Genomic DNA, 20,599 nt, shown 5'->3' on the forward strand with positions numbered 1-20,599 from the left:
TTAGAATAAGGCTGTAATGTAAGAAGTCAATGGGTCTGAATACTTTAGGAATGCATTGTATGTATGCCTGTATATAATCTTCGTATCTCTAAATCATTGTAATGTGGTTCAAATTAATCTAAATGATAATAAATTCAAATCTAAAAAAGATCAAATTCAACAGAGCTTTTAGATCATGAGCTATGAAAACACACTACAGCAGAGACTGATATTACCGGCCGCAATTGATAACGGTGAAATCTGTGTGGAGGCAGAGACACAGAAACACACATCAGCACCTTTAATCAGAGAACGCTGCTAAACAACGTATTGCTAGCAATCAAGAGGAAACGGACTGAACGAATCAAACATTACCCAGCTTACGCTCTCAAAATAGATGAACGTTTGTTGTGAGGGCTGAGATGCCAAACGGATTGACTTTTGTTCTCTCTACATGTCGGGGGGCGCTATTCACGAGGACATAAATGCGCCGTCTCACGATTCCCGAGCAAAGAAAACGTCACAAGGGATGTTCCGTGTGCCAATACTGAATACTATGACGATTTTCCATTTCACACCGAGGCTTGGAGGTTGTAAAGATGTTTTCGCATTAAGGAGGAGGAAGTGTTGTCCTTACCAAGCATGCAGGAGAAATACAAAAACATTCTACAGATGTGTGACCGAATCAGGTGGATTGAGAGGAAAGAATTTTTAAAAAGCGAACCGTGCCACATTCCCTCGGCTGTTCAGAAAACAGCATTAGAAAGTGTCCGACACGAGTGACGACTGTTCACCACCGACGCTTGGCAGAGCACTTCGGGACCTACTTCCCAAATCCGCTTGACTGTGATCCTGGCTCAGTTCACATGCAAAGTGAAATCCAACAGCTGATTGAGCTGACACGTGACCCAAATGCTGCAGACAACGCATTCACGGGTCACCAGGGAGGAGTTTAGGTTCCTAGATCAAAGGGGACACCCTGCCGTCTCCCCCTCTGAGCATTAAAGCCGCATTCAAAACAACTGGAAACGGGGGGGGATGAGCTCTGACCGGGAAAAATCTATTTAAACGATCGTCCAACCTGGGAACTCTGGCCTCTTTCTAGAGCTCTGACTTTCTGCCCTGAAGATCACTGGATGTCATGATTTGACCTCGTATTTTTCAGTTTCCAAGTTGTCTTGAAAGCACCATAAAACTCATGGTACCCTTCTCCAGCTCTGATCTGTGTGAAGCTGGATTCTCGTCTGCATTGAAAACCAAATATCCAACCAGGTTAGATGTGACAGCAGAGACGAGGGTCTGCTGCACTGTTGACCACGCCTCCTAGACTTTGAGACGCAACACACATCAAGCCACACCCATCTCATTAGTGGTGGTGAGATAAGAGACATTATGTCAGACTCATTTGACTAGCATCATAGTCTCACATGAAAAGTATGTGATGGTGAGTTGAGAAGACAATCATAAATACTGTTGTAATGTTTTTTTAATTGACTGCCATAGCCCCCCCCCCCAAAACAAGTTAACATTGGATGTTCGTTTTTTTTTCTCTCACATGGTTGGGGTTGCGAGAATTTTCAGATATCAAAATAGGGACAGAAAGAGGGTCAGGGGTTAGGTAGGGTCAGGGGTTAGGTAGGGTCAGGGGTTAGGTAGGGTCAGGGGTTAGGTAGGGTCAGGGGTTAGGTAGGGTCAGGGGTTAGGTCGGGTCATACTGACCTTGAGGTCCACCCAGGCATCCAGCATCCTCCTGCTGTTGAACTGACACAGCAGGCCAGAGGAAGTGATGCAATAGGTGCTGCTGGCCATGTTGCCCCGCCCACACGACAGACCACAGAACATGCTGTTCCTCTGATCCCCTAGCAATCCCGATCGGCCAATCAGAGGCACCGTGCTGTTCACCTGGGGGAGGAGCCATAGTAAACATCCAGAATCAAACCCATTACTCAGACGCACTTGGATGGAGAACAAACAATATGGCATATAAAATACTATATAAAATATAAACTTAATAATAATAACAATGTCCTGACCCGTCTCTCTTTAGAGGCGTCGAGGTACCAGAACTTGACGTGTCGGTTTCCTGCCGTGACGAAGTAGCTGTTGTCTTCAGAGAACGAGACAGACAGAACTCTGCTAGACACCTTGTTGGACGCTATCACCGTCCCCTTCTACAAAAACACAAACAGGACAAGAGGGTTTACAAAAATCAGATATATTTTTCAGTTTCACAGAGCTCGGGTTATTTTAAGTAACACAGGGATTTCTGCGGCCTCTAGTGGACGGCCTTTGACCAGACTGCTGTCAGAACAGATAACAGGATGTTGTTGTTGATGTTGTTGTTGTTGTGCAGAACAGGATGTTGTTGTTGTGCAGAACAGGATGTTGTTGTTGTGCAGAACAGGATGTTGTTGTTGTGCAGAACAGGATGTTGTTGATGTGCAGAACAGGATGTTGTTGTTGTGCAGAACGTTTGGACTTACATTACTCAGTCAGTCTGGACATAAAAGTACAGGCTCTGGGATTCCCTGCCCCTTCCCAAGAAGCCACAGCCATGACCCCTAACCCCAGTACTATCCAGCCAGCAGAGTAGACATTCTGGGAATCCAAATTTCAGCGGTTGCCTGGTGCAATGGAACCAATGTAGTGGATAGGAAAAGTGCAACTCTATACCTCTGGCACTTAACAGGCTCAAGTCTCTGAAAGAAAAAACAAACAAACCCAGGTCTTTTAACTTACCCTCCACTCCCAGACGCTGACGGTCATATCATGCTGGTAGCCTACTGACACGATGTAGCTGCTGTTGGTTGAGAAGGCCACACAGGCCACCCCGTACTTATGGCACTGTACCTCTGCCACCTGGGCCTGCTCGACCACGTCCCAAACCCGCACACAGGGCATGTGACCACTCTGCAGAGACAGATATATCCAGTCAATGATTGGAGTAGAAACAAAGGGAGAGCCCCAGCCGGGGGGGGGAAGCTGAATGCCATGGCAGTTGGGCTGACAGTTCGAGTTGAAACCTGAGCATTCGAGAAACTGTTGAGTCTGTGGAAACAATTAGCCTCCAAAAATAAGAAACGGTAAAGTTATGTCAACATTGGGTGTTAAAAGCAAGAGTTTGCTGGTTCAAATCCCCGAGCCGACTAGGTGAAAAAACCTATCGATGTGCCCTTGAGCAAGGCACTTAAACCCTAATTGCTCCTGTAAATCGCTCTGGATAAGAGCATCTGCTAAATTATATACATATTCAAATTCAAATGGTTTCTCAATGAACGGTGGAGAAATGTAAAGCAGATCAGAGAAGTTTAGAGCTTGGGAGTAGATTACACGAGCAGGTCCTTACCCACACTAGGAGGTGAGGCGCTGACTAATCATAGCTCACCAAGGAGCTGTACATCTTTGTTGCAAAAACAAACTAAAAATACATTTTTATTTCTACAGGACTGAGGAACAAGCCGGGACATGACACATAGCTGCCTCAGATAATTATATGCTTCCTTTAAAAAAAGAAAGAGAGGTGCAATATGCAAAAAAAACGCTCGCATATTCCTGGTTACTAAAACTCTACGCTTAAGGAAAGCACATAGATCAGAATTTGATCGGGTCGCCTAAAATATTACAATGCAGCATTAAGAACTCATTAATATAGTTCCTTTAAAAAAGGACAATTCCGCCACTTTATAACTCGTTCTCATGCTTTTAGTATACAAAACATTAAAAACACCTGCTCTTTCCATGACGGACTGACCAGGTGAACACCTGTGAAAGCAATGATCCCTTATCCACTTCAGTCAGTGTCGATGATGTAGAGGAGACAGGTTAAAGAATGGATTTTCTAAGACTTAAAACAATTGAGATATGGATTGTGTAGGTGTGCCATTCAGAGGCGGCAGCGTAGCCTAGTGGTTAGAGTGGAGGGGTGGCAGCGTAGCCTAGTGGTTAGAGTGGAGGGGTGGCAGCGTAGCCTAGTGGTTAGAGCGTTTGGACTAGTAACCGAAAGGTTGCCAGTTTGAATCCCGAGCTGACAAGGTAAACATCTGTCGTTCTGCCCCCTGTACAAGGCAGTTAACCCACTGTTCCTAGGCCGTCATTGAAAATAAGAATTTGTTCTTAACTGACTTGCCTAGTTAAATAAAGGTTTAAAAAAATAAAGAGGGTGAACGGGCAAAACAAATGATAGTAGGTGCCTGGCGCACTGGTTTAAGAGTGTCAAGAACTGCAACGCTGCTGGGGTTTTCCACGCTTAACAGTTTCCTGTGAGTATCAAGACTGGTCCACCACCCAAAGGACATCCAGCCAACTTGACACAGCTGTTGGAAGCATTGAGAGTTGAAAGAGTCAGAAGAGTTGAAAATATGATGGAAACACACTGAACATTAGATTTCTTTTTATTCTGAACATTAAAACGTAAGCCAAAAAGTACAGTTAGCTACGGTAACAAGTCAGGTTGGTGCAAATACACCAATGGTGGGAACATTTGCATATTTATTTATTTTTTGGCATAAAAATCTGTCACCAATTGGATGGAAGCCTTAAGTACTGTCACCAATCAACTGCAACTACACTCAAAAAATAATTATAATTTAGATGCCAACTAGCTACGCTAACCATAACACGGTTACTGTGTGTAGTTAGCATGCTAGATCGAGAGCTAATATTACGTCTCAAATAGTGTTTGCAACAATAAAAAAAATTGGGCGCTAACATTTAGCAATGCTAGCTAGCTAAGTAACTAAACCGTCTGCGTCTGAAAAACAAAGTGTTTCCGATGATAAGACAAATACAGCCTCAGCGACTGTCCCAAGACATTAGAACTAAGAAAAAGTATGATGTTTAGAAGTTATTCAATACGATAATACAGGCTATTTGGAAAAGACACAACGGCTGTGTCAGAATATTTTTATTTTACCGTTATTTTACCAGGTAAGTTGACTGAGAACACGTTCTCATTTGCAGCAACGACCTGGGGAATAGTTACAGGGGAGAGGAGGGGGATGAATGAGCCAATTGTAAACTGGGGATTATTAGGTGACCATGATGGTTTGAGGGCCAGATTGGGAATTTAGCCAGGACACCGGGGTTAACACCCCTACTTTTACGATAAGTGCCATGGGATCTTTAATGACCTCAGAGAGTCAGGACACCCGTTTAACGTCCCATCCGAAAGACGGCACCCTACACAGAGCAGTGTCCCCAATCACTGCCCTGGGGCATTGGGATCTTTGTTTAGACCAGAGGAAAGAGTGCCTCCTACTGGCCCTCCAACACCACTTCCAGCAGCACCTGGTCTCCCACGTCAGTCGGTACACACTCTTTTTCTAAAACACTTCGACACAAAGTGATTTTCATAGCAGGTTAGGAGAGCATTTTTCTCTAACCGGAACCGTAATTATTATTTTTAATTAACCTTAGTCTCCTAACCTGCTAAGTTAATTATCCTTAACTTGCTGCGTAAGTTCTCCTAACCTGCTACGAAAAAGTCACTACGGTATCGAAGTTGCATGAAAATAGTTATTCTCAAGTCGGTCGGTGATGGCGAGAGTGGTTTTGCTGAATGGCATCATGGGAGTTTGAGCTTTGAACAGAAAAAATATTGGAGTAAGCTGATAAATATCATTCTAAAAAGGTTTTGAAGCATCTATTTAAAATCATTTCCCGATGTTATTAGACAAAGACAACCAGAACATATACAGTGAATTCAGAAAGTATTCAGACCCCTTGACTTTTTACACATTTCGTTACGTTAAAGCCTTATTCTAAAATGGATTGAATTGTTTTTACCCCCTCACCAATCTACACACAATATACCATAATGACAAAGAATTTATTTATTTATTTTAATTTTGCTAACATATCAAAAAAATAAAAAAGGACATTAACATAAGTATTCTGACCCTTTACTCAGTAACAATCGAGTTTCTTGGTCACCTCCCTGACCAAGGCGATTGCTCAGTTTGGCCGGGCGGCCATCTCTAGGAAGAGTCTTGGTGGTTCCAAACTTCTTTTTAAAAAAGACTCCCGAGTGGCACAGCGGTCTTAGGCACTGTATCTCAGTGCTAGAGGCGTCACTACTGACCCTGGTTCGATTCCAGTCTGTATCACAACCGGCAGTGATTGGGAGTCCCATAGGGCGTCGCACATTTGGCCCAGCGTCGTCCGGCTTAGGGTTTGACCGGGTTAGGCCGTCATTGTAAATAAGAATTTGTTCTTAACTGACTTGTTTAAGTTACAAAAAAAAGGTTAGATTAAAAAGATGTAAGAAATTTAAAAAATGTAAGAAATAAAAAGAATAATGGAGGCCACTGTGTTCTTGGGGACCTTCAATGCTGCAGAAATGTTTTGGTACCCTTCCCCAGATCTGTGCCTCGACACAATCCTGTCTTGGAGCTCTACGGACAATTCCTTCCACCTCATGGCTTGGTTTTTGCTCTGAAATGCACTGTCAACTGTGGGACCTTTATATAGGCAGGTGTGTGCCTTTCCAAATCATGTCCAATCAATTTAATTTACCACAGGTAGACTCCAATCAAGTTGTAGAAACATCTCAAGGATGATCAATGGAAAGAGGATGCATCTGAGCTCAATGTTGATTCTCATTGAAAAGGGTCTGAATACTTATGTAAATAAGGTTTTACATTTTTTATAAATTCAAATATATATATATATATTTTTTAAACTGTTTCACTTTGTCATTATAGGGTGAGTAGATTACTATTTATTTATTCCATTTTAGAATAAGGCCGTAACGTAACAGAATGTGGAAAAAGTTCAAGGGGTCTGAATACTTTCTGAATGCACTGTATAGCAGGGAGTTACAATATGATCAGAAAACTAGACAGGTTATATAGAGAGCTGAAAATAACTGTTCATTTTTTTGTTGTTGTATTAAATCATCACAGGGATCCTACTGGAAAATGTCACAGAGAAGCAGTCTCCGGTTTAGCTCACAACTAAACAGTCAATACACATGAAATTACACTAAAACTGTAGGACATCACTAAATATTTCATAACACAAATGTGTTCCGTTAAGAACCGTCCCAGATATTGACAGGGTTCCGTTAAGAACCGTCCCAGATATTGACAGGGTTCCTTTAAGAACCGTCCCAGATATTGACAGGGTTCCTTTAAGAACCGTCCCAGATATTGACAGGGTTCCTTTAAGAACCGTCCCAGATATTAACAGGGTTCCTTTAAGAACCGTCCCAGATATTGACAGGGTTCCTTTAAGAACCGTGGAAGAAGCCTGCTGGTCATAACAGATTGTAAAACAACTGTAGGCTACACTCCCTGTCACCACGGCAACAGTACAGTCAACTCGAGAGCAGCCAACCATAGACCACTGAGGGCAAGACAGGAGGCTTGTATATCACTTAGTGTGACAATAAGTAGAATTTACAGCATGACCAGGTCTCTAGCAGCACAACAGCTTTTATATAACCATCAAACAACTAGTACACTCCCTGTGCACACGCACACACACACGCACACACACGCACGCACACACACGCACGTCTGTCGTCTCACTGACTATTATACAAATACAGCAAAGTGCATATACACACCAACCAACATCTTTTGCTTCTTCCGGAACATTTCCAAACACTTACCTCACCGGTGACCAAATACTTTCCATCCTGAGAGAAGGCCAAGGCAGTGATGGTTTTTCTGGGAAACACAAACAGACAAGCGAATTAATGAGAGAGCAGAGGGCTGAGGCAGAGGACAAAGCTGAGGCTGGGCTCACATTAGGGAGAACATTTTACTCAGCAGCAATCTGAAAGGGATTTAAAAACTCAAGTTTAAAGGTTCAGACATTTTAACTCTGGGAGTTTCCCCTTGACATATGCGTGTAAGCTTCGCACTTTAACTGTTTTATGACCTCCTAGAGAAAAGTGAAAGTTCTGTTAGCCTGAACCCTTTAAATGTAACGTAGCTATAAAATGTGACATTTTAACTTCATTACTGCCACTCCACATACACTGTAGTAACATAACATCAACAACAGAATGCAGCATGTTCTAGTCTGTGGAAGGGTAACAGTGAGACTGTACCGTCCAACAACATGTAGACCAGTATGGATCCACATATCGGTAGTGTTTTTTTTACAAAACCGTCTATAACAATATTGTTTATTAAACTAGACAAGTCAGTTAAGAACAAGTTCTTATTTACAATGAGGAGGCCTACCAGGGAACGGTGGGTTAACTGCCTTGTTCAGGGGGCAGAACAACAGATTTGTACGTTGTCAGCTGGGGGATTAGATCTAGCAACCTTTCGGTTACTGGTCCGACGCTCTAACCACCGGGCTACCCGCCTCCTCTAACCACCAGGCTACCCGCCTCCTCTAACCACCAGGCTACCCGCCTCCTCTAACCACCAGGCTACCAGCCTCCTCTAACCACCGGGCTACCCGCCTCCTCTAACCACCAGGCTACCCGCCTCCTCTAACCACCAGGCTACCCGCCTCCTCTAACCACCAGGCTACCAGCCTCCTCTAACCACCGGGCTACCCGCCTCCTCTAACCACCAGGCTACCCGCCTCCTCTAACCACCAGGCTACCCTGCCGCCCCCAGGCCCACTCTAATAATTGACAGTGCTAAATGAAATGACAAATTCTACAAATTGGACTACTTCACTGTCAGTTTTATCCAAGTTTGGTTGAGAATACAACCATAAGAATATAATTAATGTGATGCCATTCTACAGTCAAGCACAAATGATATAAAACCATACTGAATAACTTTTACTATTCAGAAACATTAAAAAAAAACAATTTAGAAAAACATCGCCCAGCCCCATAATGTACTACACATTATCTCTGTCTACCAAGTCTGTCTGGAGTCACCATGAAGAGACAGAGCAATCCCCTCCTGAGTACAGACGACTCGATCAATGTGATGGATTGTGGGAATTGCAGATGTGTGCGCACTACTAAACAGGGCGTGGACATATCGAATGTGTACTTATCGGGAATTGACTAAATATGACTTCACCCTAGAAGAGAATGAAAACAATAAAAAAAACACAAGTAAATATTTCACCTTGAAGTGTTGAGGATGTGGGTCTGTTTGTTTTTCTTTGGGTGTAGGATCACAACAACACACCTGGAATACAAAACAAACTGCATGAGATGACTAGCTACTATAACTTTAGTATTTACATAATGAAGCCTATTCAACCGATACCTTCTCTGAAGTGGTAGTTAGTAACAGGTTAGTTAGAGGCCAGTCCTGCAGGTTAGAGTTAGAGACCCACTCCAGCCTCCCTAGAACCTCATTTAACACCTGATTTACTTAACAAATGGCACATCTCAATAGGTGGTCCAGGAGTTCTCTGACATGGCACAAGTGGGGGGGGGGTGACATTTTGTTCCCACAAACAACGGGTGAGGCCGATGACATCAGAGAACACCATCAGACCAACTCTTTGAATTGACACCACTTGAATTTTGCAATTGAAGCCTGTGACAGATTAGTAAATCTTACCCTGCAGGGTAGGCCACCAGGCCAGTGTTGGGGTCACAGGCCAGTCCACTGCTGTTAGAGGTGGTGATGCCCAGGACTCGCTCCAGAACCACCTGGCACACAAATATGCAACACTCACTGACATGATGCACAATACAAACCCACTCTAATAATGAACTAGCTACATCACTGTATATAAGGTACCATCCAGTATGCATATATTTTATATTGTGTGTATGCTTCAGGTGACAGAAATCTGGAGGCACTATCAGCTCTGAAAAGTTGATGTAATTGTACTTTCCTGTTGATATATTGTCTCAAATTCCTACCGACAAAATTGACCAACCAGAACCGACAACCGGTGTAGTATTTTAAAATATCAATTTATTCAACTTTCTGGCTTGTAGAGGTCGTGAGAGAAAACTGTCCTGATTCAAACGCCAATTTCTGCCGGACGTAGAATTCAAAGAAATTCAACGTCGGGTTTCCAGGTAAGATAGATTGGTATTCGGTTAACGACTTGGCTGTACAGGTTTTAGTAGCACGTTTTTTTCGAGTTGGAAGGTGGTATCAGTAATTGGCAAACGATTCTGATGAAAAGGGTAGAACCGTCTACCTACTACGGATACCTTCCAACTCGGGAAACCGTTCTGAATCGCCGAGCAGTTCCCAATAAAAAGTGTTCAATCCAATTGTTTGAAAAAGTCTAATAATTGGCGGCCCTATATAGTACTAACATATGGGCTGCTTCTTTACAGTTACTAGCTAACGTTAATGTTACACGATAGTGTCTTCGCTAACTCCTCCTAGCTGACAACAATCACCTGACTAAGTTAGCTGCATGTTTGGCATGCGAAGAAGCAAGAAAATCTAGCTACAAGAGGCACTAACGTTACAGAACAGAAGTTAGCTAGCCCATTTAGCTACCTAGAAGACATGACAATAAACATACCCGGTTGTGAGTGGTCCGCCTTTGACTTTGTTGTCGACTTTTCCGTCGCATGTTTGCGGCTGCAGGGGCAGCACTCACATTGCTAACTCTTTTTGTAACCCTGGAGGTAAATGAATTTAGCCCCGCTCCATCCGCCATAGTCACAGAAATTATTCAATATTTAGCCAAGACGCTGGCTACTTCACTGGCAGATAAATCTCAAATGATGATCCCGTTCGTGACTAACATTAGCCTAAGTTGCTAGCCAGTTTTAGATCCTCATCGACACAGCAACCAACAAAAAATATTTTTGGGTTACCAATGTTAAATTAACGTCAGTCTTGGTCAGACAGTAATATTCTCAGATATTATTCCAATACGTTAAAAAATAAATCTGATAAAAAATAGCTAGCATCAAGTGGTTAAAAGGGTTGATGTCTTCCTTCTAACTTCCTCTGTTTAGAAACACTTCGGAAAAGTACGGCAAGTCAAGAGCGATGAAAACGGAAACTTTTTTTTACTTCCAACGTCGTTGTGTTGAAACGCGGGACGCAGATTCAAACATACACCGGCTTCTCTGATTGCACTGACGCTGCGCAGAACCTACCGTGACTCTCGCCTGTGATTGGTCCTCCGTGACCATGACGATTGGTTTGAGAGCGTCTAATCCCGCCAATACATTTCCGGAAGCATTGTAAACAGGATTATCATAATTAAATAACTGACTGTTAAAATGTTATCAATAAAATACAAGTAACGGGAGAAAAAAAAAAGTCAGTGCAAATCAATATTGTATTGTCAATACTTCTCCACACAAACAACAAGCTGACAAGCAATTTTTTTCAACATCAAACTAACATTCTGAAAGAAAATAATTACATTTACAGCGGGGGATAAAATTATAAGATTAAACAAAACAGAATACCATTTTTCGTACATTCCCACTGTCCCAGCAAAACGAACTCCAGTGATGTCACTTCACCTACAGACTGACTAATGTCTCTCCAAAATTTAATAACGGACACCGACAAACACTAGTAAAATAATTCATCAATAAGGCCTGAGGGGGTGTGGTATATGACCAATATACCACAGCTAAGGGCTGTTCTTTAGCACGACGCAAAGCAGAGTGCCTGGACACAGCCCTTAGCCGTGATATATTGGCCATATACCACAAACCCCCCAAGGTCAAGGTGCCTTATTGCTATTATAAACTGGTTACCAACATAATTAGAGCAGTAAAAATGAATGTTTTGTCATACCCGTGGTACACGGTCTGTTATGCCAATCAGCACTCAGGGCTCAAACCACACAGTTTATAATAAGAGTTAAGGCTGAAGGCCTGAGGGGCTACGGTATATGGCCAATATACCACAGCTAAGGGCTGTTCTTAAGCACGACGCAACACAGAGTGCCTGGACACAGCCCATAGCCGTGGTATAGTCTGATACCACAGCTTTCAGCATTCAGGGCTGGAAACACACAGTTTAGAATAAGACCTAAGACACTAATAAATAATAAAACAGACACTAGTTCATCCAAACAGATCAGTCTCCATCTTCTGATATTCCAAGAATACATTTCACATGATTTTCACATCACATAAAGTACAGGGTCCATATCAACTAGATTCCTCATCACTTTAGCAAGGTAACAACTACCTATCCCATCTGTCTGTTCTGGACCCTGACCCCGTCCCGTGTTTGTCTGTTCTGGTACCTGACCCCGTCCCGTGTCTGTCTGTCTGTCTGTTCTGGTACCTGACCCCGTCCCGTGTCTGTCTGTTCTGGTACCTGACCTCGTCCCGTGTATGTTCTGGTACCTGACCCCGTCCCGTATATGTTCTGGTACCTGACCCCATCCCGTATATGTTCTGGTACCTGACCCCGACCCGTATATGTTCTGGTACCTGACCCCGACCCGTATATGTTCTGGTACCTGACCCCGTCCCGTGTATGTTCTGGTACCTGACCCCGTCCCGTGTATGTTCTGGTACCTGACCCCGTCCCGTGTATGTTCTGGTACCTGACCCCGTCCCGTATATGTTCTGGTACCTGACCCCGACCCGTATATGTTCTGGTACCTGACCCCGACCCGTATATGTTCTGGTACCTGACCCCGTCCCGTGTATGTTCTGGTACCTGACCCCGTCCCGTATATGTTCTGGTACCTGACCCCGTCCCGTGTATGTTCTGGTACCTGACCCCGTCCCGTGTATGTTCTGGTACCTGACCCCGTCCCGTATATGTTCTGGTACCTGACCCCGTCCCGTATATGTTCTGGTACCTGACCCCGTCCCGTGTATGTTCTGGTACCTGACCCCGACCCGTATATGTTCTGGTACCTGACCCCGTCCCGTGTGTTCTGGTACCTGACCCCATCTGGTCTCTGTTCTGGACCCTAAACCTTCTTTCTCTGTCTTTATACAAGGCACGCTGTTTAACCCGATCCGTCATAGAGGTACGCTGTTTAACCCGATCCGTCATAGAGGTACACTGTTTAACCCGATCCGTCATAGAGGTACGCTGTGTTGTCCTGTTCATAGATGATGGCCACCGTCTCTCCTGCCTCCGATACAGCAGCACTGGTCTGGATACAAACCTGAAAAAAGAACAGATACGTTCACGTACAGTTTGACAAATGTTTGGGGAATGTTATCATTATTTATTTATTTTATCAGAGAGACGGGATATCATAAAGCAGAATCAGCTAGCCATCAGTTTGAAAACATTCATTCTACCAGTATTCTTACTGTTCATCATGTAATCCTGCACATTTTATAATCACAGCAACCACAGTGGCAATGTCCTCAGGGCAATGTCCTCAATCACAGGGACATTGGGATCTTTTCTTTTTTAACCAGAGGAAGGAGTGCCTCCTACTGGACCTCCGACACCACTTCCAGCAGCAGCTGGTCTCATCAGAACCGACCCTGCTTAGTGGAATGCTGCTGGACTCTAGTGATACAGTACATTCACATTACAGCCGTATTCTAAAATTGATTAAATAACATTCTCAATATACAAATCAATACCCAATAATGAAAGCAAAAACAGGTTTAGAAAGTTTAGCAAATGTATAAAACATATTTACATAGGTATTCAGACCCTTTGCTATGAGAATCGAAATTGAGCTCAGGTGCATCCTGTTTCCATTGATCATCCATGAGATGTTTCTACAACTTGATTGGAGTCCACAGGTGGTAAATTCAATTGAATGGACATGATTTGGAAAGGCACACACCTGTCTATATAAAAGGTCCCACAGTTGACAGTGCATTTCAGAGAAAAAGCCAAGCCATAAGGTCGAAGCAATGCTCAGAGACAGGATTGTGTCGAGGCACAGATCTGGGGAAGGATAACAAAAAGCATCTGCAGCATTGAAGGACCAAGAACACAGTGGCCTCCATCATTCTTAAAATGGAAGAAGTTAGGAACCACCAAAACAGGCCAAACTGAGCAATCGGAGGAGCATTTAATTTAACCTTCATTTAACTAGGTAAGTCAGTTGAGAACAATTTCTTATTCACAATGACCACCTACCCCGGCCAAACCCGGACAACGCTGGGCCAATTGTGTGCCGCCCTATGGGACTCCCAATCGCGGCCTGTTGTGATACAGTCTGGAATCAAACCTGGGTCTGTAGTGACGCCTCTAGCACTGAGACGCAGTGCCTTAGATCGCTGCGCCACTCGGGAGAAGGGCATTGGTCAGGGAGGTGACCAAGAACCCGATGGTCAATGACAGACCTCCAGAGTTCCTCTGTGATGATAGAAGAACCTTCCAGAAGAACAATCATCTCTGCAGCACTCCACCAATCAGGTCTTTATGGTAGAGTGGCCAGACAGAAGCCACTCCTCAGTAAAAGGCACATGACAGCCCACTTGGAGTTTGCTCAAAGGCACCTAAAGGACTCTCAGACCATGAGAAACAAGTTTCGCTGGTCTGATGAAACCAAGAGTGAACTCTTTAGCCTGAATGCCAAGCATCACGTCTGGAGGAAACCTGGCACCATCTCTACGGTGAAGCATGGTGGTGGCAGCATCATGCTGTGGGGATGTTTTTCAGCGATAGCGACTGGAAGACGAGTCAGGATCAAGGTAATGAGAAACAGAGCAAAGTAGAGAGCAATCCTTGAAGTCCTGAGCGCTCTGGAGCAGGTTCTCAGAATGGGGCGAAGGGTCACCTTCCACCAAGACAACGACCCTAAGCATACAGCCAAGACAATGCAGGAGTGGCTTCGGGACAAGGCTCTGAATGTCCTTGAGTGGCCCAGCCAACATCCGGACTTGAACCCAATCGAACACCTCTGGAGAGACCTGAAAATATCTGTGCGACGCTCCCCATCCAACCTGACAGAGCTTGAGAGGATCTGCAGAGAAGAATGGGAGAAACGGCCCAAATACAGCTGTGCCAAGCTTGTAGCATCATACCCAAGAAGACTCAAGGCTGTAATCGCTGCCAAAGGTGCTTCAACAAAGGACTGAGTAAAGGGTCTGAATACTTATGTAAATGTGATTTATTTGTGATAAATGTGCAACATTATCTAAACCTGGTTCTGTTGTTATTATGGGGTATTGTGTATATATTTTTTAATCGAATTTAGAATAAAGCTGTAATGTAACAAAATGTGGAAGGTCTAGGGGTCTGAATACTTTGAATGCACTGTACATATTTTATATAAAACATTCTATTGTCTAGTGTATATATATATATTGTTACATTGAGTGATTTTTAGCAGACCCTCTTATCCAGATTGACTTATAGTGGGTGCATACATTTTGTTGTACTGTCCCCCATGGGAAACAAACCCACAACCCTGCCATTTCAAGAGACATGCTCTATCAACTGACCCACAACGGACACTACATGGTCAAAAGTACGGGGACACGCCTTCAAATGACTGGATTCGGGCTATTTCAGCCACACGCGTTGCTGACGGGCGTATATAATCTAACACACAGCCATGCAATCTCCATAGACAAACATTGGCAGTAGAATGGCCCTTACTGAAGAGCTCATAGACTTTCAACATGGCACCGTCATAGAGTGCCACCTTTCCAACAAGCCAGTCTAATTCCTGCCGTGCTGGAGTTGCCCCGGTCAACTGTAAGTGCTGGTTTTGTGAAGTGGAAACATCTAGGAGCAACAATGGCTCAGCCGCAAAGTGGTAGGCCACACAAGGTCACAGAACGTGACTGTTCCAAACTGCCTCTGGAAGCAACGTCAGCACAAGAACTGTTCCGTCGGGAGCTTCATGAAATGGTTTTCCATGGCCGAGCAGCCACACACACAAGCATAAAATCAGGAGTACACTTCCTGTCTGAATGCGTAGTGTCAACTAAGGTTTGGTGGAGGAGGAATAATGGTCTGGGGCTGTTTTTCATGGTTCAGGCCCCTTAGTTCCACTGAAGGGAAATCTTAACGCTACAGCATATAATGACATTCAAAACAATTCGGTGCTTCCAACTTTGGGGGTAGGCCCTTTCCTGTTTCAGCATGACAATGCCCCCGTGCACAAAACGAGGTCCATACCGAAATGGTTGGAGATTGGTGTGGAAGTTAGCCTAGCGGTTAAGAGCGTTGGGCCAGTAACCCAAAGGTTATTGTTCCGTATTGTTATGTATTGTGACATACCCTCTCCAGCAGATGTTGTATTGTTGTGTCATATATTGTCGTGTCATATATTGTCGTGTCATATATTGTATTGTCGTGTATTGTATTGTCGTCATGTATTGTTGTGTTGTCATGTATTTTTGTGTCATGTCGTGTGTTGTGTAGTGTCGTATTGTCGTGTTGTGTCACCGTGTATTGTAGTGTTCTCATGTATTGTCGTGTCGTGTATTGTCGTGTATTGTCATGTATTGTTGTGTTGTCATCTATTGTTGTGTCGTGCCGTGTGTTGTCTCGTGTAGTGTCGTATATTGTCGTGTCATGTATTGTCGTGTCATGTATTGTCGCGTCATGTATTGTCGCGTCATGTATTGTCGCGTCGCGTCATGTATTGTCGTGTATCGTCGCGCCGTGTATTGTCGCGCCGTGTCATGTCGTGTCGTGTATTGTCGCGTCGTGTCACGTATTGTCGCGCCGTGTCACGTGTCGCGTATTGTCGCGCCGTGTCACGTGTCGCGTATTGTCGCGCCGTGTCACGTGTCGCGTATTGTCCCGGCGTGTCGCGTATTGTCCCGGCGTGTCGCGTATTGTCGCGTCGCGTATTGTCGCGTATTGTCGCGTCGCGTATTGTCGCACCGTGTATTGTATTGTCGCGTCGCGTATTGTCGCGTCGCGTATTGTCGCGTCGCGTATTGTCGCGTATTGTATTGTCGCGTATTGTATTGTCGCGTATTGTCGCGTCGCGTATTGTCGCGTCGCGTATTGTCGCGTATTGTATTGTCGCGTATTGTATTGTCGCGTCGCGTATTGTCTTGTCGCGTATTGTCTTGTCGCGTATTGTATTGTCGTGTATTGTCGCGTAGTCGCGTCGCGTATTGTCGCGTCGCGTATTGTCGCGTCGCGTATTGTCGCGTCGTGTATTGTCGCGTTGTGTATTGTCGCGTCGCGTATTGTCGCGCCGCGTCGCGTATTGTATTGTCGTGTATTGTCGTGTATTGTATTGTCGCGTCGTGTATTGTCGCGTCGCGTATTGTCGCGCCGCGTCGCGTATTGTCGTGTCATGTATTGGCGTGTCGTGTATTGTCGTGGCGTGTCGTGTATTGTCGTGGCGTGTCGTGTATTGTCGTGTATTGTCGTGGCGTGTCGTGTATTGTTGTCATGTGTATTGTCGTGTCATGTGTATTGTTGTGTTATGTATTGTGACATGTATGACGTACCCTCTCCAGCAGATGTACCCTCTCTTCATTCAGCAAGTTGTTCTGTCTCAGCTGGTTGACGGTGTTTTCCAGACCCACCAGTTTATCCAGGTGTCTCCTGTGTCGCTGCTGCAATACCTTTACCTTCTTCTGAAGCTCTGTCACAATGGCTTCCAGCTGCTCCTTACTCAGGCTGTTCTTATTGTAGCTAACAGAGGAGACGGTACAGTGGTTAGAGTTACTCAGACTGTTCTTATTGTAGCTAACAGATGAGACGTTAGTGGTTAGAGTTACTCAGGATGTTTAAAAAAAAATATCCCATTGAATTTGTTGTAATATTTGAGTCACTCAGATATCACATTAAGGTTGGGGTGACACGGGTATCTTAGCATAACATACTGGCACTAACATTAAGGCTAGCAAAAGTCTGAACACAGGATTTGGGTTAGGCACCAGGCCCAAGACCATCATTCTTAGGGTTAAGGTGTAGAGGGTTAAGGTGTAGAGGGTTAAGGTGTAGAGGGTTAAGGGTTAAGGTGTAGAGGGTTGAGGTGTAGAGGGTTAAGGTTCTCTATACCGGTGTTCCTCCAGTTGGCTTCCCCGATGTTCCATATGGTCCTCTGGAGTCTGTCCTTCCTCCGTCGCCAGTCTCTCCAGCGTGAGGATAAGTGATGCAGGAGAGGGGGGCATGTGCTTGGACACTATTGGCAGTGTGGAGACGATGGGTGTGGGGCTGAGAGCGGAGGACAGCACAGTGTCTGAGGGGATGCTGAACTGAGCAGCCCCGCTGGACAGAATGTTGGGGATCGTCTCAAAGTAGGCGATGATCTGAGCCCCACCGCCGTGGTCGTCCTGGGAGACAGACAGCTCCTCCTCCGTCTCGGGAGAGACGTTCTCCATGACCAGAGATGTCGGGGACAACACAAAATTACCGACATCTTCCGTCGTTCCGAGGTCATGACCCTCAGTCAAGATGGCTGCTGTGACCCCACTCACCACCTCTTCCAGCACACCCAGATCCTCTACTGTCTGGAACACAGTAACAGGGAAGTCACCTGCAGCCCCGTCATGGCTCCTCCCCTCTAATAGTGACAGAGGTGCTGTGTGTAGAAGGCCCACTGTGTGGCCAGTCACGTCCCGCTCCTCCAGCAGCTCTGCCTCCTCAGTCGCTGAGGGGTTAACAGTGACCTCGTAGAGTGTCACTGTGTTGTCACTGTCTGTGGAGTCGCTAGCTGGCATCCCAACGTCAAAAGAGGTGGTCCGTTGTTTCCTGCCGTGTCGCAGCCTTTTGGATTTCTGACTCTCACTGTGTTCCTCACCTTTACGTTTCTGACCAAATCAAAAAGGGAAAGAGGAAGAGTGTTGTCAAACTTCTGAAACTAATCATTTAAAAAAGCACAGAAATTATGTAGAACTTGAAGGAAGGAACATAAACCAACATGGAGGGCTTTCCCCCATTACATTTAGGTTGACTTCATCAGGCATAACACATCACATTTACGGACAATACCTAGGGTTAGAGTTACTATACAGAGCATTCGGAAAGTATTCTTCACGTTTTCAACATTTTGATACATCACAGCCTTATTCTAAAATGTATTAAATAAAAATGTTTCCTCAATCTACACACAAAACCACACAATGACAGAGCGCTCAGGACCTCAGACTGGGGTGAAGGGTCACCTTCCAACAGGACAATGACCCTAAGCACACAGCCAAGACAACGTAGGAGTGGCTTCGGGACAAGTCTCTGAATGTCCTTGAGTGGCCCAGCCAGAGCCCGGACTTGAATCCGATCAAACATCTCTGGAGAGACCTGACAATAGCTGTGCAGCGACACTCCCCATCCAACCTGACAGAGCTTGAGAGGATCTGCAGAGAAGAATGGGAGAAACTCCCCAAATACAGATGTGCCAAGCTTGTAGCTTCATACCCAAGAAGACTCGAGGCTGTAATCGCTGCTTCAACAAAGTACTGAGTAAAGGGTCTGAATACTTATGTTAATGTAATATTTCAATTTTTATAAGTTTGCAAAAATGTATTAAAAAAACTGTTTTTGCTTTGTCATTATGGGTTATTGTCAGTAGATTGAAGGGGGAAAACAACTTAATAAATTTTATAATAAATCTGTAACGTAACCAAATGTGGAAAAAGTGAAGGGGTTAATCCTTTCCAAATGCACTGTACCTCAGTGAGCTGGAAGACAGTAGGCACAGCGTTATTCTCCAGGTAGCGAATCCCCCAACGCAGCTTGAAGTTGGAAGATGCAAAATGTTCATGACAGATGTACTGGTGTCTGGTAGGGCACCAGTCCTCACGACCCATGTTTTTCAACCACTGCTCTAACCGAGCTGGATCCTGCAGTGGAAACCTACAGGGGCAGGAGAACAGTATTACTTTCCAACAACAACCTGCTTGAGTCAGCTCATGCCACTGACACACATTGCGAAACATCGACCGTGTGGCACAGGAGATCAGTTAACACATTTATTTTGTAATTCATTTTTTTTTTTTTAACTAGGCAAGTCAATTAAATTATTTGTAAATAAGAATTTGTTCTTATTTTATTTCACCTTTATAAAACTAGGCAAGTCAGTTAAGAACAAATTCTTATTTACAATGATGCCTACCAAAAGGCAAATGGCCTCCTGTGGAGACCGGGGTTAGGATAAAAAATAAAGTATTATTTACAATGACGCCTACACCGGCCAAACCCGGACGACGCTGAGCCAATCACGGTCGGTTGTGATACAGCCTGGATTCGAACCAGGGTGTCTGTAGTGACGCCTCTAGCACTGAGATGCCTTAGACCGCTGCGCCACTCGGGAGCCCCACACGTCAAATACATTACTTGGTTAGCTAACTAACTATCAATATGGTGTAGCACACGTCATGTGTCAAACTAGTATTAATATTTGTGACACGATTTGTTTATTTCACCTTTATTTAACCAGGTAGTCGAGAACAGTTGGGGGATGACCGCGGGGATCTCAGACGATACGAAAGAGAGGTTGAACAGGCTAGTAATAGGGGTTGCATCAATGATAATGCTTGATACCGTCACCTTGCCATTCATAGTAGCCAACTAAACTTAACTGAAGTTGAGTGGCGACTACAGTTCCCATGACAGATATAATTAATACGTTAATCCAAAACTATTGTTTTTGTCAGCCAAAAAATAGCCCGCAATTACACAAGACAACGTGTAATTTCGGGATAGTCATTGGGTGCTGAAATCAGTAGTTAAAAAAAAAAATATATATTATAAAACTTACATTTTGTCACATTAAATGTCGTTATTTAAAAAAACTAGTCCACCCACACTAGTCGCCACTTAAATCTATCGTAAATCGGCGAGTTTAATGGGCTATCAATAATATCGAACGTTACTGCTCGCATAGTTACAGTTAA

At 44.4% G+C, this 20,599-nt stretch overlaps 2 protein-coding genes across 3 annotated transcripts in view; both read right to left on the reverse strand.

The window, feature by feature from the left end:
* Nucleotides 1-16,032, reverse strand: part of wdr62 (WD repeat domain 62) — a 67,968-nt gene extending 51,936 nt beyond the window's left edge. The window contains exons 1-9 of one of the 2 annotated variants that reach the window (XM_071360229.1): nt 16,017-16,032; nt 12,752-12,981; nt 10,402-12,666; nt 9,471-9,562; nt 9,027-9,089; nt 7,592-7,649; nt 2,719-2,889; nt 2,013-2,150; nt 1,699-1,881 (exon numbers count right to left, since the gene is read on the reverse strand). In XM_071360229.1, the coding sequence (XP_071216330.1) occupies nt 1,699-1,881; nt 2,013-2,150; nt 2,719-2,889; nt 7,592-7,649; nt 9,027-9,089; nt 9,471-9,562; nt 10,402-10,539 (843 nt within the window). In that variant the 5' untranslated portion in view covers nt 10,540-12,666; nt 12,752-12,981; nt 16,017-16,032. Of the gene's footprint in view, nt 1-1,698; nt 1,882-2,012; nt 2,151-2,718; nt 2,890-7,591; nt 7,650-9,026; nt 9,090-9,470; nt 9,563-10,401; nt 12,982-16,016 lie in introns of both variants that reach the window. The other variant, XM_071360230.1, reaches the window with a different exon arrangement.
* LOC139549694 (THAP domain-containing protein 5-like) lies at nt 12,880-19,513 on the reverse strand. The gene is made up of 4 exons (XM_071360358.1): nt 19,376-19,513; nt 17,766-18,517; nt 17,210-17,396; nt 12,880-12,981 (listed from the first exon to the last, which is right to left on the reverse strand). The coding sequence occupies exons 1-4, from the start codon at nt 19,511-19,513 to the stop codon at nt 12,880-12,882; spliced, it is 1,179 nt and encodes a 392-aa protein (XP_071216459.1).
* Nucleotides 19,514-20,599: the final 1,086 nt, after the last annotated feature.

The sequence above is a fragment of the Salvelinus alpinus genome, chromosome 22, assembly GCF_045679555.1.
Source record: "Salvelinus alpinus chromosome 22, SLU_Salpinus.1, whole genome shotgun sequence".
In the NCBI taxonomy this organism is placed as follows: domain Eukaryota; kingdom Metazoa; phylum Chordata; class Actinopteri; order Salmoniformes; family Salmonidae; genus Salvelinus; species Salvelinus alpinus.

Excerpts from the sequence above, each read along its gene's own strand:
- LOC139549694 (XM_071360358.1), bottom strand. The coding sequence starts at position 19,513 with ATGGGTCGTGAGGACTGGTGCCCTACCAGACACCAGTACATCTGTCAT. Across the intron at positions 18,518-19,375 it reads CTGTCTTCCAGCTCACTGAG|AAACGTAAAGGTGAGGAACA; the intron begins GTACAGTGCATT and ends TGATTTGGTCAG. Across the intron at positions 12,982-17,209 it reads GGGTACATCTGCTGGAGAGG|GTTTGTATCCAGACCAGTGC; the intron begins GTACGTCATACA and ends TTCTTTTTTCAG.